At 42.2% G+C, this 22,663-nt stretch overlaps 1 protein-coding gene across 1 annotated transcript in view; it reads left to right on the top strand.

Annotated features, from left to right (window-relative positions):
* The window catches only part of FAM19A1 (family with sequence similarity 19 member A1, C-C motif chemokine like), a 229,608-nt gene that overhangs the window by 176,143 nt on the left and 30,802 nt on the right, over positions 1–22,663 (top strand). The window contains exon 3 of the mRNA XM_026074963.1: positions 7,769–7,909. Coding sequence (XP_025930748.1) covers positions 7,769–7,909 — 141 coding nt within the window. The remainder of the gene's footprint in view (positions 1–7,768; positions 7,910–22,663) is intronic.

The following is a 22,663-nucleotide window of genomic DNA, read 5'->3' as shown; positions in this document are numbered from 1 at the left end:
TATGCATATTTTGGTCCATTTTTTGATACTTTTTTTAATTTAAAATTTATGAGCCAAATTCAACTGTTTTGTAACTTCTTTGGAACTGATGGCATGCCAGTAGTTGAGCTGTAGTTACCCTTGAGCATATAGGAAAGGGTAAAAAAACCCTTAACCCTGTCTTATTATTCTGTAGCCATTGTTACTCTCCAAAGTTGCTGCTGTGTGCAAAATGTATCCTGCAAAGTTGAKTCTTTTCTTTCTGSAGCAGATACAGAGTGTCAGGGGATTATATGTAAAATAAAAATTGCAATATAAGTGCACTGTGCCTATGATGAGTCTTTTATTTGTTGACTTATGGAGTGGTTCATGGAGTAACATGSGACTTTGTGTTTCCATCTGTTACATATTCCTCGTCAGAAGCAAGAACCTATTCTGTAAGTARCATAGTAGTAGCTTATTACTTCTTAGAATAAAATATAATATTTTCCCTTGAGCCCAGTGTAATCTGTAGTTCTAGCAAATTAGCTGGCATAAACATTTTGATTAAACTTTATGAATATATTAGTTACGGCTGGGAAGTTTCCAAAGCTTATTCAAACTACAAACTCTTCAAACTACAGTCCCTAAATCTGAATTCTTTTTTAGCAATTGTAAAAATGGGTAGCCTTTGCTTTCTCTAGGATGTTCGTGCAAGGAGATGGGATGGCAGGTGTGCAAAATTGTTTGCCTATTAGTTTCTGTAGGCACGTTTTCAGTAAGTCTCTAAATGACTGAAAAGTTTTCACTGTCATGTTGTCAAACATTYGCTTGAAGTCTAAAAACCTTTAATCCTGTATAAATTTTTCTGTGATCTTCTAGGTCTAGCAACATCTGCATATACTTAAGCATTTTTCAGAATAACATCTCATTAATAGGATGCCAACACTGGAACAGGGAGTGTCTAGCTGAGGCTGTATAAACAAGTAGAGCTATTAAAACCATCAACAGTTCTAATAAAGTGTCTGGAAATATTTATAGGACTTGACCCGTATTATTTCTTTTGTTCATATTCCCACGAGGGATTGCTTATAGTGTAACAGAGGGCAGAATTTGACCATCAAAGCCTATAAAGTTGTTCGGGTATTACTGGTAAGCCTATAAAGTTGTTCGGGTATTACTGGTTTTTTTCTAAGTAACATGAACAAGTTCTTACAACAACCTTCACCCGGATTAGGTTGCGTGGTGCATCGGAGATGAGATAGAAGCAAATGCAATAGAGGCTCTGAATTCTAAAATCACTGGGTGTATGACCCCAAAAAGAAAGGCATATCTTCTCTATCAGCTGTCCGTGCCTCTGCCAAACAACCCAAGACGTCTCTCCTACGTGCGGCTTTGCTCATGCATTCATGCACGCACGCATTCATTACGAGTGACCTGCCCTAGGAAGGTCCATTAAGTGGAACTCATTTCAAGCACAGATGGTCCTGAATAGCTTAATGTCTGCCTGGTGGCCAGAATAAGTGAATTCTTGATGGCCTTAGACTTCTGATCACATACATGCAGCCAAGGAGGAAATGAAAACATGTTTATCATTTTGATAAACAACCTCTCTCATTGCTGCAGGATGCTCTATGTAACTCAGCGGAGTCAAATACTATTAAATTGTCATCACTGTCAAAAGAGAACGTATAAGTTTTGCTACCTGAGTCATAGTTAATGACTTCCACAATGTATAACACAAATCAGTACTGCTGTTTGCCTTTTTTTTTTTATGTTTGTTTACTGATAAGTTCAGGCTCTGCTAGAATACAGAGGCAAGTTATAATTTTGAAGTGCAAAATACACTTTTATTATTACCTCTCAGCTAGAGATATAAAAAATAGAGATGACTAGAAGATGGCTTTTTGGCTTCTGCCAGGCATGTACTCAGACCCTATGGCCGATTAGATATTTTAAATCACAGCCACCCACAGTAGGTTCATACTTACGAGAAAATATTTCACTCTGTAGTATGTAAACACAAGGTGGCTTTATAACAGGCATAAAACTGAACATGCTTTCAGGAGTTTGGTGTTCTCCAATTAGAGTTATAACGTTTGCAGGAGGTAACAAATGTTTTTTTCTCCATATTTTACAGCAAGAAGCATGGATAATTTCTACACTTTAATATTTTAAGCCTATGCAGAACAAAGACTTCTGGAAAGTTAGAAAATGTGAGGAGAATCCTAAAGTAATAGATGACATCTTTGATAATGCTGAATCCTTCTTGGAAGCCAGTTTTGTCCCTCTTGCTTTGGTAGACAGTGAATTTCCCTCATGCAAAGTTCTGGACATCCTGTGAACTGAGCACTGAGAAAGGGTTGGCCTTTCTTGCTGTCAAATCCTGGTAATGTTTGGTGTGAAAATGAGATAAGCCATGTTAGGACATTTTCATTCRCCTCTGAAGCATCTTGAAGCCTGAGCAAAAACATTGCCAATTTTCAGGTTCCTATTCCTTTTCTAATCTTTCTCTGATTTTTTTTTTTTTTGGATGGAAATTATAAAAGCTGAGCTATTTTTCTTGCCAGGCACCTGAAGTTGCCACTTCATGAGGCTTAACTGTCAACAAAACATTCAGAAGAGTCTCTACTTGGAGGATTTTAGGGCCCTTTCCCCTCCTTTTAAAATCGAGTGACAAATCCTCTCTTGACTTCAATGAGTTGGATGAGGCTGTTATTGTGGAAACAAAGCCAAGAAGCTACATTGGCTCAGCAGATCATAAACTGTTCAGAAAAAGCCTTTCCTGTTGTTTGTGACAATGATTTAAACTTTTGCTGCACTCACAGCCTATCAGGTCAATAATCCACATTTTTATACAAGTCCCTAAATATGCATTTATGAGAGACAGGAATGGCTCCCGAGGAGCTGCTACAGTCTGAAGTCAATAATCCATGTTTTTTAAAAGTCCATAAACTTGAAAGGAGATTTATACTACATGTATATTTTGATCTACCATCCATGATATACTCTACAAAATGTCTTATAGTGTTGCTTTCTCTCTTTTTTAAAAGAATTTAAAGAATAAATTATTATATCTATGAAATACAATTTTTATATGCATTATGAGAATTTAGCCTATCCCAAACTTCTGTGACTTGTCAGATATTTGCTGATGACAACTGATAGGGCAATGACCAATTWTGTTACCTGGCATCTGTTCTCACTTCCATAAGGATAATGGTAACTAACAGGGGAGATATTCCAAATCTCAAATGCTGCCTTGAAGCCTGAAATCCATATTTATCTGGCAGGATTGGAGATGTCTTTTTTTGGCAGGACACCAGTGTTGTTTGAATGGAATTTACTTCTCAGGCCAGTAAATCTTTAGTAAGCAATTTCAAGCTCTAGGCAGGTAAACAGATTGGACAGATTATCCAAATATAATGCTTCCTGTGAACAATTCCTTTCTTATTTTTCTTTTAACTAAAAGTTGATATATACAATTTCAACACCAAAATAGCAAATGGCATCAAGAAAGAACAAATGTCATAGTATACCTGCACTGCACAAACAACAGTCTTCACGCTCTGCAGCRCAGGAGCCCAAAATTAAACTGTGCGCCGTTAAAGCCTGTGAAAGTCTATGTAGTAGTTTTATTAACAGTTCACCTCTTGGCAATGTGTAAGGTTGCTACTTCTGTGTTACATCTCCCATCGACTAGTTTCAGTGGAGTTAATCACTGATGTTTAATCTGAGAAGCCAGGGCAACTAGACAAACGGAGTAAGGGGAAAATATTTCTGTTTTCTTTTTCTGAACAAAAWTTTTTCCAGCTATGGTTCTGCTTATATCTTCATCTGAGAAACAGAAACTGAGGAGAAATCATCATAATGCATTGATAGATTTATCATCATAGATTTAGATATTAGCAATAGCAGCATTTGAATATATTGATATATCTTCAGATTCTAGGCAATTTGGGGGAAATACAGAAAGAAAGCAAGCTTAACTATATACAGTGATACTTTCCAACATTAAGGCATGGCAACACTTTCTAAAGCTTCATACCAAATCTCCCTGCTATKGTTCTGTAAAATCATCCTTCTCATCATTGAGGATTATTTTACCGTTACAGAGAACTCACTTTCAAAACTGAGGCCAGCAAGGCCATGAGCTCTCCTCAGATGCATAGTGGGATAAGTATTAAAATGAGCTACCAGTATATCTGTCTAATTCCCAGCTCAGGATTGCCAGCACTTTAACACTTCACTAAATCTTCCCAAAATCTAGAAGAATCACTGAGAAAACTCACTGGTTCTGGAGAAGTCCTCAAATGCTAGTATTAGAGCATTTCTTGAAACCCTCCACCCTCCCCCCCAAATAATGAAAATTTGAAGTGAATTTAAAAAATCAGAGAATGAAAAGGTATTTAATGTATGGATCTGAACGTGTTAAATTTTTTCAATGGAAACTGAAGACTGATTCATGTTCCTCTYCCCTCCCTTTTTGCCTCCTTTATACAGCTGAAACTGAGATATAAATCAAGCCTCATCTTCAACATATTTGTGGTATATRTTTATGTAAATAATGTAATCAAAAGTGTGCTTTTTCARTGAGTACTTTTTTCCTTAGTCTCACTGTGTCCATTTGTATTTGGGTACCACTGTCTATTCCATTTTGCATGTGGCTTTCCAAAAGTCTAGCATGTGAACGCACAGTTGATAAAGTATATACCAGCAAAGTCTACTGCATATGATGCAATCTCATAATGGTTAATTGGATTACTGTGTTTTAATGGAAAAACCTGAACAGGGTCTCTAACATTCAGAAGTTTCTCGGTGTGAGATGGGTTTTTTCTTCTGTGTCAGCATTGAGAAGGGTCCTTTCATTATTGTTGTTATTATTATTATTTGCATTACAGTTATAGTCTATGCAGATAAAAGAAGTCCTTGTTAACATACTTAACTATCTAGTGGTACCCAAAGGGTTTTTTCATTGCTTTTTTAGTTTCAGTATGTTTTGCCACTCCGAAACAACTATGCACTTTGAGTTAAATTTCTTATTGCTGTAGAAACTTGAGCTTCCACATAACAATTAAAGGTGTTATAAAGCTCATCAAGCACAACCCATTATTTTGAAAAGATATTCAAATGGGCAAGACTAGCTCRTGTGGTTATTAGTACTCATACAAGAAATTAATAGGGAAAATGAAACATTTAACTTATTCACAGATATTTACCACACAGTATATATAGTCTAAAATTAGAAATACTTATTACTACGTACATTATCTTTATTGTTGAGTTTGCAGTCGATAAAATCACAAATCTCTTTTCTCCTAGGGCATGGACCATAAGATGAATCAAACCACTGAGAATCTTTTCATTGCTTTTAATATGATTTGGGTGGGGAATTACTTAAYAGAAGAATATAAGCATCTGGGGTCTGATTCTTAACTGAGTTGATTGTCCCAATTCCTCTTACTCCACGAGACACTTAAAAGATCTTTTGCCGGATGATGGCTTTCTGAACTGTTGGGATCTCTCTACTGTGGCACCTAGTGGCTTTCAAAAGATCTGTGTCAGCAGGCCAAATACACGTAATACATGAAGCAGCACTTCTGTCGAGAAGAGTTAAACGTTAGCTGCAGAGCATGTCTTTTCCCAACCTTGCAAGCTCATCAATGCTTAGCCCCATGACCATGCAACCTAAGGTCATTTACTTTAATGGACATTCACTAGCTTTGATTAACTGACTCTCCCTGGAAGGCCAGTGGTTTGACAATTTAATGCTGTAAAACATTTCCATGCTTTGCGGGGTCCCTCTGCATTGGGAGTTATTGTGCCATTGAATGCTGTGGGTACACTTCATGGCACAACACCATTCTTAGTTCATGACAGTGCCTTGATCTCCTCACAGAAAGCAGCTTTCTTCTGGCCCTGAAAGTCGAGAGAGAGAAAGCAGTGTCGGCTAAGACCATTATGGCTTTACCGTACACAGTAGTGCATTTTACTGTACGGACGAGTCGAATCACAGCGCCTATTCAACCTTGTAGGCAAATGAGAAAGGAGGAGGAAGACATGTTCCTCACCTTCACAGTGTCCTAGGTCCTGCTCAGGTTGCGAGGCCCTCTCAGAAGAGGAAAAGCCTGCGTTACCACAACTCCTTCTACCTCAAAGAGCTGGCCAGGAGGAAGAGGTTAGTCCCATCCAGAGCTGCCTGAGTAGACTACAGGGAGTAAGCTTCTCCAAAAAAAGGATGCAAAAAATTATGCTTCTTCCCAAAGCCAGGGAGAGCAGGGAAATGGTCATGTCTCTGACCCAATCTTTGGACTGCACCTAGAGAGGTCATCTAGGCAACCTCCCTCTCCTCAACCAGAAGCAACTATACCTTGACCTGGCAGCTGTTACTTTTGCCTTCCTTAACACCATCCAGTCAAGGGAGGTTCCTTCTGCCCATCTGTAYCAGTGCTTTACTACAGAAATATCGTGTTTGTAGAATCACCAGGTAACAGGATTSGATCCTGAGCTGGGAGATCCCCCTGAATTCCTAGACCTCCTCCGAAATCACTTGTTCACAGCCAGCTGTGGGTTAGTATCTTCACACTGCTTAATCTCCTACCTGAGTGCAAGGTTGCTGTAGCATTCAGGAGCTCTCAAAGTTGTTTCAAAAGGAAGAGTGAAATCCAAAGATAGAAATAATACTCTTATGGCTATAGTAAAAGCAAGGTGCAGTTAGCATTTCATAGTAGAATAAAAGTAATGTTGCTTTTCTAGCAAACCTAGCAAACCTTTTTACACACCTTGTTCTTCAGTATACTGTGCATAAYGTTTTGTACTAAGTTTAAACAAACCCTGCCAAATTTATGCGACAGTTTCATAAAGTAGCCAAATATCTGTGGGGAACAGACTGGCACTATTAAATGCTTGGCGATTATGAGCTAAATACAGTTTGAACTCAGGAATCGAGAAATTACCGGGCAGTGCATTAGCCCACTGTGGTATCTAAGCTCTTTGCACTGCACTGCTAAGGTGAACGGGAATAATGCACTTGATACTTCATTTCARTGCATAGCATATGCCACAAACACCAAGCATTCGTAAACCCGAAGCCACCATCTATCTGTCCATCACTCCTTTGTGTTCTCCACCTAATCAAACTATTGCAAATGTTCATAAAGCACAATTAGGGAAAGGACAAATTAAGCCTGGTGATCCTGCACACAATAGGAATGTTGCCTGCCTTAAAACTGCCAATTCAGTGAGTGAGGTAGCAAAGAGAAGTGTTATTGGACCATCCTGTAATTTGGGCAAGCTGACAGTCATCCCCTAAGACTTGAGCACTAGCATAGAATCAAATACTTGGGAAAAAAGCCTATTTCTAGATGGATTCCCTTAGTCTCTGTATTTGTACAAGGGCACAAGTACAACAGGGGAAGGGTCCTATGCTATTGCAAACATAAAACCAGCCAACGGTTATTGCAGATTTACTGTAGCGTGTTATCTACATTTCTTCAGGCCCAGACGGTGACAGTGTTTTTAGGCCAAAATGACCTACTAATGACAGAGAAGCTTCTAATATAAGACAGACAAACACTATATCTACTCTAGAGGGACATTTATATGCATTTCCTATTAAAACTGAAGTATAGCAGCACCTGCCTTAGACAGGATCACACATAATGGGAGAAATAATGTTGTCATCCTGCCTATGGAGAAGCCGTGCAGAGATGCAAACAGTAGCATGCCTGGGTGCTTGGATTAGCCAGTGCTGCTCTTCCTAATCAGACTGTCAATATTCTCTCTCTTTTTTTTTTTTTTTTTTCGCCAGAAGGAGGAACGTGTGAAGTTATAGCAGCACACAGATGCTGTAATAAGAATCGAATTGAGGAAAGATCACAAACAGTAAAATGCTCCTGTCTACCCGGGAAAGTGGCTGGGACTACAAGAAACAGACCTTCCTGTGTTGATGGCAAGTAGCTCCTCCCGTATATGTGTCTCTGTATGTGTACCATCTGGTAAATATCTTAAAGTCTACACATTATACATGGGAAGCTTGTTTGTGTTCTGTTTAACGAAACAGGAAAACTATAAGCATAAGCATACACTTACGTTACCTTCCCTGCTACTTCGGTGCATGATTCTACACACATGGGTCACGTTAAGAAAGATGTACACACAAAAAYGCTGGCATAGCATTCAGTACAGCCACTCAGATAAGTAAAACAAATTTTGTGGCAGCATCAAGCCCTTAATAAATAAGGACATCACTTCATAGAGGCTCCTCCCAGTGTCACATTAATTTCAATTCATAAATATTTCAAAGGACAACAAACATTTGTTTTGATTTAACTAGCCATTTGGAACACCAGTGGCAAAATAAGTAAATAAATAAATAAATAGATCCYGTGGTCTTGTTCTGTAACAAGCCTCATGGAAAGCTAGGAAAAATCTCCATCTTTTGAAATCTTTGGTGCTGAATCTTGTCAGTCGGGGGGGTTGCCAATGCGAAAACATCAAGTGATTCACGTCTGGGTTTCATGCCAGCTGCACCCCTGAGATTCTAGCTCAATGGGATCTCTTCCTCTCTGGGCTTCCCCTGCCACCGCCTGCAGCAATCAGAGAGATGCACCACGGCTTGGAAGTGCTTAGTCAAATGTAAATCATATAAGGAGATCTGGAGTAAGTGGTGCTAATCCCATCGGTTACCCTTCCCAAACAAATCGCTCAGTGTCGCATAATCAGTRGGCCCTTTGTGCACTGCCTTTGTCAAACAGAATATTTTATGGATGTTCCTAACTCTTCTTCATGGTAAATATCTGATGCTGTTGATTTTCCTGCCGCGCAGTCTGAAGGCCCTTCAGCTAGGATYGAGGTGGACACCACCCTGTGCTCTCAGCGTCCTTCCAGTGGCTGGACCTTGAGGGGGTAGCTGCATAGCCGCAGATTTCGGAAGCACCCAGCGTTTCCTCTTTGGGTCTGTAGTCTGGCATCCAGCTTCCACCCAAATCTGGATGAGAGGGGGGAGCTGTGCAAGCAAACACTGGAAAAACCTGTTTCTTCTCACTGCCATCCTCAATCACATTCTCCAAAAGCACTAGCAAGGGAGCAGTGGCTGCTTCAGTTGTGACCCARCCTTAGATGGGAGAACCTGTGGGTGTTAGAGACTAGAGGATCATGTAGCTAAGGCTCTGAGGTTTTCACGTTGAACATTAAATAGATGRGAGATTGGGGATGCCTTGGTCTGATGAGAACCTAACTTCTCTCAGCAGCTATTTATGGTGCGTATATATCTGGTTTATATATTTAAGATAGAAAGAAAATGTTTTATAATYTCAAAAATGCCTTCAAAGTTGTAAGTTTGGAGGCAGTAATTCATAGCTTGTTACACTAAAAATGCCTTTCAGCCTCTGGACTCATGTCTAAAAATGCRCTGTGAATGCACCTGCAAATAATTACACTTTAATTCACATTCTGTCATTCTGTTTATTGCTTAAWTTTTCTGATAAAAAGAGGCACTCTTTTTCTGTTAAGCACACTCCTAAAACCATAGGTGAGRCCTGCAGCTGTTCTTAACCAAAGTTCAGCTGTACAAGCCTTGAAGAATTTGATGTTCTTCAGCAGATCATGAAAAACGGAGCCACTAGTGAGAGCAGAGGGACACCATTAATTCAGATTTCATAATTCTGCTCAGAGAACAGGAGCTCAAAGAATGCTGCGTTAAGAAAAAAGTCGGGTGCAGGTGTGGACTGGAGCTTAATTGCTCTGTCAGGATTACAATAAAAAGAAACGTTATCGTCTGGAATTTTGAAAGGAGTAAGGATAAAACAATGGYGAATATGAAAGTGCAAAGCTACTCCCATTGAAGTCACTGGTAAGACTCCTAGTGACTTCAAAGCCAGCAAGCATGAACTACAAAGGAACGTCTTCCCCTTTCAAGTTTAGTTGTTGTAGTCAGACCATCGCTTCTTTTGAGGATGGCTGGTGAATGGTTCAAAAGCCCAATAGGCTGCTTGTAAAAATTAATAGAAGGGGCATTTTCCTTGGCCTCTGTTTTATCCCCATACTTTGCTTTGGGACTTTTGACATACTGATCCATTTTAAGTCGAAACCTTGGCCTATTTAGTATTTCTGCCCTTGCTAAGGCAAAACTCCCCAAAATTCCAATGACTGGGAGTCCCAGTGACATCAGTAAGAGTTTAATTCACATAAGGGTTTGGGATTTGCTGTTTCTTTTGTAGATGAGGACATTTCAAAAGGTCATGTAAAACTTTTTACCTCCTTTGCCTACCCTGCTGAAAGGATTAAGACCTTTTTAATTTCATACTGGGTTTTATACTGTATATGATTTCAAGCCATAATCTGCCATTAAGAAAGCTTGTTTGGATCCATTACTTTAAAAACATACTGTGGATGTTCATGCACAACCATATACTCATAGCTAACCGACCCACCCAGCTTTTGAGAGGTGACAAGGACTGGGGGATCCCCTGTTGGCAGTTTGACTTGCATCCATGGTTGATTATTGCCTGAAGCCATCTCCACCTGATGGCTGTTTAGCTATGTGTATAAAACAAGCTGAACCTCAGTCTTGCCTTATTTATCCCATTGGCCAAACTGTGCCTTAATGGGATCAGAATCAAGCTTTTGGTGGTTCTCAGTCCAATTGCATCAGAAAGCACCTCAGCAAAGCTGATGCTTTGACAGTTTGAGTTCGTGTTGCAGACGAGCGATTGCATTCCCCTCCACTCCTACCAGCCATTGCTCCAGGACACAACTGGGCTGCGTAGGTGGGACTGTGTGGAGAGCTTGCTTTGTTTGACAGAAAATACAATCATAAGTAGGGGTCATCTTAACCTTTTTAATAAGTATCGGGGGGGGGTAAATAAATGGTTCTTTTGTCATCYCATTGTGAGATCTCCTTGTGGGTAACACACCATTGTAGTACATAGGACTCGTGTGCAGTCCTCCTCCTGAACGAGTTGAAATTCAGGATGAATGTATGTTATTTGTACTGTGCAGGGCAGGAAGCTGTCATGCATTCCCAAGCCTCATCTCCTGCCAAGTCCAACAAAAACTCTTTCTTTGAGGCCTCATCTTAAAAAGTATAGTGAGGCCAGACTGGCAGCCTCTGAAGTTATAAATTATTCCTTGCTGCTCATTCAGTAGACATTGTCCTAAAACCTGCCTCCATCACCAATGAATTATGTAGTAGCAACAGCGAGAACAAAGCAAAAGCCAAATCTTGTCATGAAACAGAGAAGGCAGTCTCTTGCCTCCTCTGTTGCACATTTGCTTTCATGATTCCCTTCACCTCTTCAGGGTCCCTTTTTTTTTTGAAAGATTGTTTTGACTGCTCCCCTTCTCTCTGTACAATTTATCTTGGGTGTCACTTGGCAGTAGCTCATACCATGGGCATTAGTCTGTTCAACTCTCTGTCATGTCTGTTATTATTTTCTCCATTTGCCCAACTACCTCTCTAGAGCAAGTCCCAAAAAGATTTACTTGGTCTGTGTTGCAGCAACTTGAGAGCGTCCCTTATTCTGGAAAAGCAGCACCAGGCATGTCCAGAGACCCCCGTGCCCTCTGCCTCCAGAACACATAGGATCTTCTGAATTCACATCCTCCCTATGTTTACACGCAGCTTGTCTTCCTCRGTTCAGAAACTCATGAATTTTCTTCCTCCTGCAATAGGCTCCATGGGCTTATTAGGGCACCAAGATATTGGCACAAATGCATGGAGTATGTCCCCTTGCTAGCTGCCACATGGCTAGGGCAATTGCTCCTTTGATCTGAGGTTTTATTCCTTTGTGCCACTGTTAACTGATTTCTTTTCTTGGTACTGTGGTTGTCTAAGTGAGATGTTGCCTGTAATGTCCTCTGCTGCTTTGTAGCAATTGCTCCTTCATTGCTCCTGGTGCAGTTAGTGGGCATATGAATCTTGCCCTTAGAAGAGTCAAGCCCACGTCCTTGGGAAACTTCTGTTTACCTCTGTGAATATAGATCAGTCAGGGGCTCCAAATTTTAATTTTTTTCCTTAATAAATAAATCTTCTATTATTCCATGCAAAACTAAAAGAATCTGTTAAAAGAAAAAAATATGAATGTTTGAGTAGACACGGGAGTCACCACTTCTTCTACGCTCTAGTTGAAATAAGATGCAAATTCTCCTATTTGGAAATTTCCCAGCCCCCTTCCGGATACGCACTACGGGTTTCTGTTATGCTTTGCAGTTGCCGGACATGTTCCTTCCGGGACATCGGTAAACTGGACCGGTTAGGAATAGCAAGTGTGGAGGAGGTGGGATGGGGGCCAAGTGTGCCCATGGGGTTACTGAGTAAATATTAACGGAAGGAGCTCTGGTAATAGTCTCTCAGCTCTAATACTTCCTATGGTTGCTATAGAAATGAAATAAGAATAACAGATATTTGTAATTTTCATACTGTCATTTTTATACTGTGAATAATGTGCATGGTACTGTATCAGTTACAGTGGTACTGAACTGTTCTGTACAGTCAATAGCTGGTTATGTCTCCGTATCCTTCAAGGCCTTCAATAATACATAATTTGTTCATCTGTATGGAAGTTTACTGTGTTATGGTTAATGATGCTCTCAGATGCACTTTTCTGTTGTGCTTGCATTTTTGTTCCTTTCTCTTCAATCTTCCAGTCTTTTTTGAACTCTTCCAGAAGCATTCTTAATATATCTTATGTAATTGAATGTGGTATTTTTGTATCACAGAGTACAAAATAAGTGAAAGGCGTGTGTGCAGGGGCTGTGTTTGGCTATTGACACCAGTGGAAAAGGGACTTTCATACAGGAACTTACAAACCTGCAGATGCGTTCAGAAAAGAAAGTGTTTTAACATTGGCCAAATCCAACCAGAAAGAAAGGTATTATTAAAACTTTTCCCGGTTGATGTGCAGTATCTCTCCCCCTAAATTATTCCCATAAAGAAGGTCTCTGCAGAGGGCTGAGACCATCCGATTCCCTGGTGTCTGCAGTACAGGGCTCSAACCGTTAGCTCTCAGGCAGCAGGGCTAGTGTTGTCACTCTCCCATGTTCTGTTGTTGGCCTGTTTTATACCAGCCATGCATCAGCGGAAAGGCAAATCACTTGCTGATACAGAACAGTAAAATGAAATGAATCCAATATTTCTCGTTCTCCCAGACTGGCTTTGGATCACATCAAGCTTCAACTCATTCCATAATATTTGAAATATTCACATGCATGTGCGGACTTCAGATTTCTGTTGGTTTGAGGATTATCCATCACTAGCCATCGTGTGACCCTGTGAATTTACACAAGGCTTTGCCAGCGTAGCACTAACAGACTAAACACGAGCCGTAATGACTCTTGGGAGTGCTGTGACTTTTAATGCCTCTCTGGGACGGCACCTCACAGTTCCCCACACGTCCTTGCTTTCCTGCATCTGGTAGTGGGACCAGAAAGACAACAGCGTTCCTTAGCGCATGTTCCCTTTCACAGAATCACAGAATGGTTGAGGTGGGAAAGGACCTCTGGAGATCATCTAAATCCAACCCCCTGCTCAAGCAGGGTCACCTAGAGCACATTGCACAGGGTTGCGTCCAGGCRGGTTTGGACTGTTTCCAGGGAAGGAGACTCCACAACCTCTCTGGGCAACCTGTTCCACCTTCACAGGAAAGAAGTTTCTCCTCATATTCAGATGGAACTTGCTGTGTTTCAGTTTGTGCCCGTTGCCTTATGTCCTGTCACTGGGCACCACTGAGAAGAGTCTGGTCCCATCCTCTTGACACCCTTCCTTTAGATATTTGTACACATTGACAAGATCCCCCCTCAGTCTTCTCTTCTCCAGGCTAAACAGGCCCAGCTCTCTCAGCCTTTCCTCACAGGAGAGATGCTCCAGTCCCCTAATCATCTTCGTAGCCCTTCGCTGGACTCGCTCCAGTAGTTCCATGTCTCTCTTGTACTGGGGAGCCCAGAATTGGACACAGTGATTTGCAGGCGATTGCCCTCCTCTCCTCACCCATGACCCTGCAAATGGAAAGGTCCTGCTTGGCGTGTCCCTCCTCGGGGAGACCGTAAGAGCAGCCACGCTGTTGACAGGAGCTAATTGATTTTATTTTTAAATTATAGATAGGATGCCTGCTGCAGAGTGAGCAGTCATAATTAAAGGGTGCTGGGCTCCTGCCATACCTAGCAGCACAGCGTGTCCCCTGCCRCGGGGTCGGTGCCTGTGCTGGCTTCGGTCCCCGCGGCCCCCTGCGGTCAGCCACGCTCTCCCTGCTCCCACCAGCCAAGGGGTGGGCACGGGAATACAGACACGTACCAGCTCTCCCAAACGCGTGCAAACTTCAAGCCCTGCTGAGTCAACTCAAAGACTCCCACTGACTTTGGGTCAGGTCCTTAGTAAAGRCTTTGTTAGATGTAATCCTGTATCTATCAGCACTTACATCAAGTGAAAAYGGTTCACAGTCACAAAGCCAATAGTTTTCTATTTATCTAATGTGTACTTTAGGTGGTATCACCAGAAAGCTTTTTTCCCCAATCTCTAAAAATACTTTCAATCAATTCTTATTTCTTGAAGAAACGGGGAAAAAAATGTTTTTTAAAATCCAAGGAGTCAGCTTCTCATCCCTCTAGCTGTGCTTCGGCCTAGATAAGAAGAGATCGCAGGGTCCCGTATTATTAATGCACTGTCTGTATGAATAACGAGCAGGCTTGGTGAATTATTTCACAGTCCTGGGAAAATCTATAGCCTGTCCTTCTACAGCACCACTGGAACCAAGCAGGAAACTTGTGKTTTTTTGATTTGGTGAATTCAGATGACTTCATTTGTAAAGAGGAAAAAAATGTATCCTGTTCCCCACTGACACCCATTTAGCAAGCTCAAAAAAATTCACAGCATATCATATGCACTTTTAAAAAAGGGAGGAGAAGCCTAACTGTATACTGGAATATTTTAAGGCTATGTATTTGTCTGGAAACACTTCTTCTTGAAATGCCCTTGCAGCCACTCTGAAATTGCAGCCAGATCCTGAGAGGTGCCGACTTCAGTGGGAGCAAAGCAAACCTGGCAGCGACGACGCAGAGTAATTAGCTCATTTGCCAAGGCACGGCAGCTCTCATTACCAGTTTGCCTTCTCATCTACAGGGCAGAGATGGAAAGGAGCAGAGGGGAGGTACGTGCCTGACCCCGCTGACGCTAGGTGAGCTCTTGGGCTAGAGCACAGCGCCTTTCCCCGAAGGCCAGGGAGCGACCTGGCGAGAGCAGCGCAGCCACGCTTCTCCCTGAGCATCTGCTGTGTGTACACCTGTGCGCGCATCATATATGCATCCGTGTGCATGTGTCGGACATACATCTGGGTGCACGTTGGACACATGCCTGGGCTCCCGCGTCACCCTGCCCATGTGCGGCACATCAGAAGCACCAAATGCTCTTCAGATGCCTATAGATGCATTTCCAGTGATCAAGGTACACCGTGGGAGGGTATCCAAGGGTCGAATCTGTGGCTGAAGCAAGGGCTGGCTGAGTTATGCAGCTTTCCCGTTTCTCAGGGAGGGCTGAGTTGTTTATATCGCACACAAACACAAGCCAGGCATTAGGGAGAGGCAGACAGATGATCATGTCTTTCTGGTGTGAAGATGGTGCAGCTAATGAGGTCGTCCAACTGTGGGTTTATGTGAGTACATCTTCATCTCAGCTATAATTTATCTCCCTACCTGCGTCTTACATTTCTTTCTTTTCCAATTGACATTGCGGTTTCCCGTGCAGCAAAACAACCACCCTTTTTTAATAGCAAGTCCATAGAATAACCGACTAATCCACCCYGACAAAGTGCAGAGGACTTGCTTAAATCCCAATAATTTTTTTCTGCAGGAAAATATACTTTCTTTTTCTTTTTTTTTTTTTGAGGGAAAGAAAAACATAAGTCATAGCACTATCTCCATCCGTGGGAGGGGTGGTCATTTTTCCGCCCTCCAGCCGACAGGCTTCAGTGCTGACAAAGAGGGAGGAAAGCCCTCAAAGCCAACCAAGATACACAAACAGCAGAGTTATGCTGAAATTAGAGAACTGCAGGACCACATAGCAGTGTGAAGACACAGAGGAACATATAATTATTTCACCTCCATACAGCGGAAAGTAACCTTTCTCTGCAATACTTGTCATAAGCCAGCTAGAGGCTAAATGGAAAAACAGCAGGAGTTTTCTCCCCTTATAGGTAGCATTAAGTGTTAATCACAGCCCTGGAAAGAGCCTCGTAAGGGGTWTTGGAGGCAGTGCTGTGCAGGAAAGGAGGGTCTCTGGCCATGCCAGTGTGCCAGGCACCACAGGGGAAAAACAGCACAAGCAGGGTGGAAAAAGAGAACCCAAATTAGAGAAGACGCCCTTACAGGGGCTAAGCCACACGAAGGACCATGCAAACAACACCCCCCCCGCCCGAGTTCATGTAGCATCAGGATGGGTCCTGCTGCCTGGCCAAGCCTGGAGAACGACCGAGAGAAGCATTTTTTTGCATCTTTTGAATATGCACATCTACCAGGGCCAGCCCATAGCAGGGGCAGTAGCCTCCAGTGACATAGCTGCAAATCTACAGATGGCAGATTAAAAAAAAAAAAAAAAAAGCTTCAGTGGTGCTGAGGGAGGCTCCTCTCAGAACAAGCAGGCATCCAGCAATGCTGAGGGAGAGATTTCCAGATGTCAGGAACTAGATGCAAAAAAGCCTGGCCAAGAGGAGATCAAAAGCCTGGTGTTAGCAGCAGTATGTCAGATCCAAAAAGCCTTGCTTTGGGGGTAGCACAGAAGTAGCTTGCAAGACTGGGATACAGCTCTCTAGGAGGGATTTGTGTGCAAGATCTTTGATGTATTAGTATCCGTCACAGCCACCTCAAGGTGAGTGAACTTAGGCTGCGTATGAAGTCCAGCCTGTAGCCGCCCCGTACAGCAGCAGCCGGACAGCTAGCGAAAGAGCTTTATTACCATCTACTAAATCCATGCAGACTAACCTCGCCAGCTGATACAGGGTGTGTGGCAGCTCAGTGACAACAGGTTTAGACCTTTGCACCGTGCCACTAAACAAACTCTGAGTTCGTCTAAGTCTAGTGTGACAAAGCACGTGTCCAAGTGCATATTCAACACGCATTCGGACGGCGSTGTGACACCCCGAGCCAGGCTTTCAGCTGGTGTGAACCGGCTCGCCATGTCCAGAGAGACCTGATGATAGCTTTTGCCAAATGAGGACATGGTTTATTGAGTTTAGGAAAACAAACAGACTATTAATCCCTCTCTCACATGCTTTAGGGAATATAGGGGGCCAGTGTTAACTAACCAAGGCCGAGAAGTGCTTAGGAAAGCATTAAAGCGAGGGTAGCAGAAGCGCTATATCCCCTTACGCCAAATCTTTGCAGTAATTTAGGTGATAATCTGTCTTTGCCAGAAGGGCCATATTCCTGAAAGGATAATTCGGTATAGCCTCATGTTATACATCTTTCCTGCACCTGAGACTGTATTTCCAGTGCACCGAGGCTGTGAACTGCTGCTTGTACGTAGGAGCAGTCCGCAGGCTTCTCCAACATCGCATAGAAAATACGTGATCAGAGTGTTACAGAGCATTAAGTCGTTTCTTTTTCACAGCTACCTTTTGTCTCTAAACAAGGAGCTAGTTCACCAGACTTGAATGCGTTGTGCAGGATGAGGATTTGAACACAAAAGAAGTGGGTGATTAAGTAAAAACGTAAGATGCTGCTACACAGCGTGCTCTCTTTCAGTTAAGAGACAAGAACCTGAAGTTATTAAGCACTACAATGTTAAGGAGACTACAACCCCGTCTTTGTGAGAAGAACACGGCACTGTTAATTCTTTTTATTGATACACTGAGCTCAAGTGAGATTCACTAATTTAGCACTGGGATTGTCTGCTGTGTTGAACTACAAGAATTAATCTGGCTTCCGCAGCTAGAGGCGGACAAGTCAACAAGTGCTTAATTGATTTCAGAGAATTGATTACCCATAAAATCGATCGCGCACATGTCCGGTTCCTCCTTTGCGAATACAGCGGGGTAGCCCCAGGACCCAAAGCCCCGGGCAGTCTGCGCTACCCTTGCTGAGTTGCCTTGCATTTAGGAATCAAGTAAGTACATTGCAAGCGAGGGATTTGTTTCAAATCTTAGACTACGTCTATATGCTGTTCGGCGCACACCCTGCAGATTTTGAAACAGATCTCTATACCCACATGTCGGAAAGCAGTTTACCACTCCAGTATCTCAAAGAAAGTGTTATTCGTCTTTGGGAGCTGAGTGTTTCCATAGACCATTCACTTTTTAGTGCAGGAACTACTCAAGGTTAAACAAGCACAAGTGCTGTTGTAGTATGGCAAAATTCARTAATATTTAGAAAGCGCTGCCTCTCCCCTTTGGAACTGTCAGGCAAAAGGTAGTGGTGTGCAAATGAGACGTGGGCTACAGATTTAAGCAGTCTGCCCTGTGTCATTAGTAAATAAAAGCTATTCTGCAGGCAGACAGATTGTTTCTAATATGTGGTCTCATGTAATCATTCCCTTATGATGACTATTCCTCGGCAGCAAGCATACAGCAGAGTTTTCAAGATGCATGTGCCTGGTCAGTACACTTTTTTTTATCTTCCTAATGTGCCCAGAACTCACAAACAGCAAGGTGAAACATCAGCACAAGCCATTCCTCACAAATGAAATTGAGAAGCAAATGACACTGGCCTAACTGAGGACAATGGCAAATCTCCCATTAACTCAAATAGGAGTAGAAAACATATCTCTGTACTGGTTTTATTATTACAAAATGCCCTCTCCTTTTTCTTCAGACCCTTCTCTGAAATACCATCAAATATGCTTGTATGTAATACAGTTATGCAAATATAAAATGAACTCTATTTCCTTTGGAAATTTCCTTTCCTCCTCTTGAAAATCGCTACGTGGATGACCACATTTTAAAACAATAGCTCCTATATTCCCCGTTAAATAAAATAAAATAAAAAGAAAGCCGATTAGTCTAATGAACACTCGTAGCACATTAGCGAGATCATTATCCAGGGACCGAGCTACCTGTTGCTCCGAGCAGACCGGAGGAAAGGAGGGTGCCCGCTGCTTTGAACCAAACAGTGCTGACACCCCAGCAGAGGTGAAGCAGTAAAGGAGAAAAATCTCTAATGTTTTTGACAGGTTGTGTTTCCTCTGGGATTCAGCTTAGTAGCAAAGGCCTGGCCTCGTTATTGCCCGGCTGCTATTCATTCCTCTTGCTTGGCTGCAGATTGTGATGAATTTGGTTCATCCGCRTGTCAGGCAGGGAATCAGGCAGGGAATCGGTGGCAGAGCTGGGGAAGTGTAATGCTTCTCCGTAACGCAGTGATGGGGCCTTTCCTGGGATGGATGTGCCGTTCCGGCCACTCCGCTTCAAAAGGGGAGATGAATTGACTGCGGGGCCCAGGTGCTCAGGAGAACACGGAGCCTCTAGTGAGAGAAAATACTCGGAGAGCTTTAGGCCAGCAAAGCAAAGGATGAGGGAATATGAATCCGCCAGCACGAGACAGGCTGTGAAAACGGTGGAAGATTAAACAGGAATAAACTGTCTATCCTTAAACGGAGGCTGGAAATTAGACGAACAGTCCTAATCATTAGAGGAGGGTTGGCAACAACTTCCCAGCAGGAATACTGGAGAGTTTTGCAGTCRTACACAGTCTTTTGCCCTACAAGCAAAAAGCAAAGAAGTAAGTATTGTTTGATAAAATAGCACCACACTGTTCTGGTGAACAATGGATGTATCGCAGCTGGATGTAAGTAAGTCAGGAAAAAAAGCTGTAGAGCAGGCTCATAGGAATTCATCCTTGTTTAAGAGGGAGAACCAATTGCATATATATGTTGTGTCTTTAACATAGCAAGAATTGATTCAGTCTAGCAAAAACAATTCTTATAACAAAGACGTGACATTAGTTTTCAGGCAGCTGTGCTTCGTACCAGCTAAAGGGTGAGGTTTCGGGGAGGTGATGGTGTTTGAAGTGCAATTTTAAAAACCAAAAAAATGTTTTGTCAACATTCTGAATTTAGCAATAAAAGGGGTAAGAGGAGCAAAATTGCCAAGCAGATGTATGGGAAAGTTCCGTCCCATTTTTAAATCTTTAATTACAGTTTGACTTTCTTTGATACAGAAATGTCTTACTGTTTGGTCAGCCAACACTGATATCTTTTTATCCATATATTTGCTATAGCAATCTGATAATTCAGTCTTAGCAGTGAACGAGATATTAATTCTCCATTGTAAGTATTGACTTAGATTTTTTTTTTTAATCTGTTCTATTTGTCAGAGTTGGCAGTTCTATACTTCCCTGGATGAGCAATAATGAGGGAGTGTTACACTATCCATTTTTGCTAATCCTCTGAAACAGTGCTTGAAAGTTCTGTGTGGTCATTGCAAAAACCAGCATTTGTACACATGCATTAATTAAATAACAGTCTTACTATCACCTGCCTTGCGTTCTTCAAACGATCGCTGATGCTCACAAATGGGGACCCTAGCAAAATGTATTAATTCAAGTTTGCAAAGTTCCCAGAGGAACTTGCTCATCAGCACAAGGCAGGATGAAAACTGTGATCAGAAATGATCTGTGATTACAATGGGCATATTCTAAACTTAGTGTGTGTACTCAGGATTGCTAAGTAAAATTAATGTGGGGAGGTTTTGAAGATCCTAAAATTCAAGTGTAATTACATACCACCCAAATCTGTGTTCTACTGTTGCTTGTCACTGAACACATTTTGAAAGCTGATACATTTCCTTAATAAAAGGAATAAATGGRCAAACTAAATTGGAAGCTTCCACTCTGAATGTAGTGACCCTTATGCAAAGGCGTTTAATGAAAACGCCAGCGAGCGTGCCCTGTATTGAATCAGTGTATTTCTGAAATAATCAGGAACACTCATTTGTAACGAGCTTTGGGTCAGGCCCTTTCCACGTGACCCACTTTCATTTTAAACTCATTATTTATGATAAGCATAACTGTATTCTTCATGCATTTTGCATATTCAATTTTCAAGCCAAAGTCTGGGAGCCGCGTTAGCTGCAGTGCTCCCAGCAGGTCATCAGCCTCCCGCAATAGCGAACCTTATGTCAGCAGCAGTAATAGGCTGCAACAGGCAGAGCCTCAGAAGGACCGTGCCAAGCCCAGCTCCTATTAAAATTAATGGAGACCGGGCATCCATTCCCTTTCGGCAGCTTTGAAAATATCAGCCAAAATGCAGTTGTAAGTATTAACCTTTAGGAAGTTAGCATTGGCAGCCTCCCACCGCTCTGTATCGGCTTCCAAAATCAGGAGCTATTAGCAGGCATGAACCTTCGAGGCAGCCTCCGGTCTGGGTTTGCACGACTTCACGGGCCGGTTCCTCGGAGGCTGCTGCCTGCTCGGACYCCCCGGGCCGTTTTGGCAGGTCCTGGGCAGGCTGAAGGCAAAGCGGAGGCTGCTGAGCTGCTTGTGTCAGGAGCCGCCAGGACCTGGGCAGGAATTGCTTTTCTCGCGAGGAAGCCAGCTCTGTAAAGGGCAGTAGAGGCGTTGTGCCATCTGCAGTGGAAACACCATCATATTACATCCTAATTATAAAAATAAAAATATTTAATATGGAAAAAATGAATGCTTTTTAAGCATTAAACTCTGTAAGGAACTTCTGCCCTGCTGATTTAACCTTTAATCTGGGTTTTTTTTTTTCCTCCCTTCATATCTATATTTGTAAAGAGAAACAGTCTGACATTCTAGAAAAAAATGGGGAGGGATTATTATCATTTATTATTGTATTAGTATTAATCCGACCTATCTGGTACATAGCAATAGCAATTTGTTCTTTCAAACCCCTCCAGGTCTTAGCCCTACTCCATACAGATGGCATGTGAGGAAGTAGTGTTACAGGACTAAATTTGCTGTGGTTTAGGCTGAAGGATTGCAGCCCAGCTAATCAACTCTCAGCAGCATATGCCTGAAAAGTTACTACGGTGGCTGGAGTGCAAATTGTCCCTTTTTAATTTTTTTTTTCACTCAATAATTCTAAAAAAAACAAATTGTAATCAACACACTGTGAGCAGATTGTTCATGGACCGAAAATATATTCCTAAATCAAACGAATTGCTAACTGTGAAGCATTTGCTAGGCTCTGCTTTACATAGGCTGAGATAAGAAGCAAATATAACACAGAGATCACCATTACTGAGTGCTACTATAAATGCAAGGTGATAAATACGRGCTTTCAATTTCAACAGTGCATCGTTAATGGAAACCATAAAGACCGACTGGATGATAATGACCTATTACACTGCATCTCCGCCACTGCTGTGAATGCCAGCGCTGGTTTTGGTGGCTATCATAAGTGATTTTAGGATTGTTATTCTGTGGGTCTTAATTTTTTTTACTTTTCTCCTTGCGAATATGGCTGTCTAGCAGTCGCGGAYGATGGGGGAAACGTGTGGCCAGGCTCATTAGCGGTGCCGGCGGATCGCAGACGAAGCAAAAGGGCCAGCCGGAGCCCTTTCCGCCGCTGCTGAGTTAGCAGGTTTTAAGCAGAATTACGGGCACGGCTTCCTGCAGTATCCCTGTGCTCGGGAGGTGGCTCGGGAGCTTGTTCTGCTAGCTTTTCCTGAAATATTAGGCCTTGCTAAATGTAGCTTTTGCTAGAATACAAATCAGCGATGTTAGTGCTGTGTCCCGCTTGTACAACATAGCTCGGTTCCGACTA

The sequence above is a fragment of the Apteryx rowi genome, unplaced genomic scaffold (assembly GCF_003343035.1).
Source record: "Apteryx rowi isolate R43461 unplaced genomic scaffold, aptRow1 scaffold_4, whole genome shotgun sequence".
Lineage (NCBI taxonomy): Eukaryota > Metazoa > Chordata > Aves > Apterygiformes > Apterygidae > Apteryx > Apteryx rowi.
This window is presented reverse-complemented; position numbering and strand designations above follow the sequence as displayed.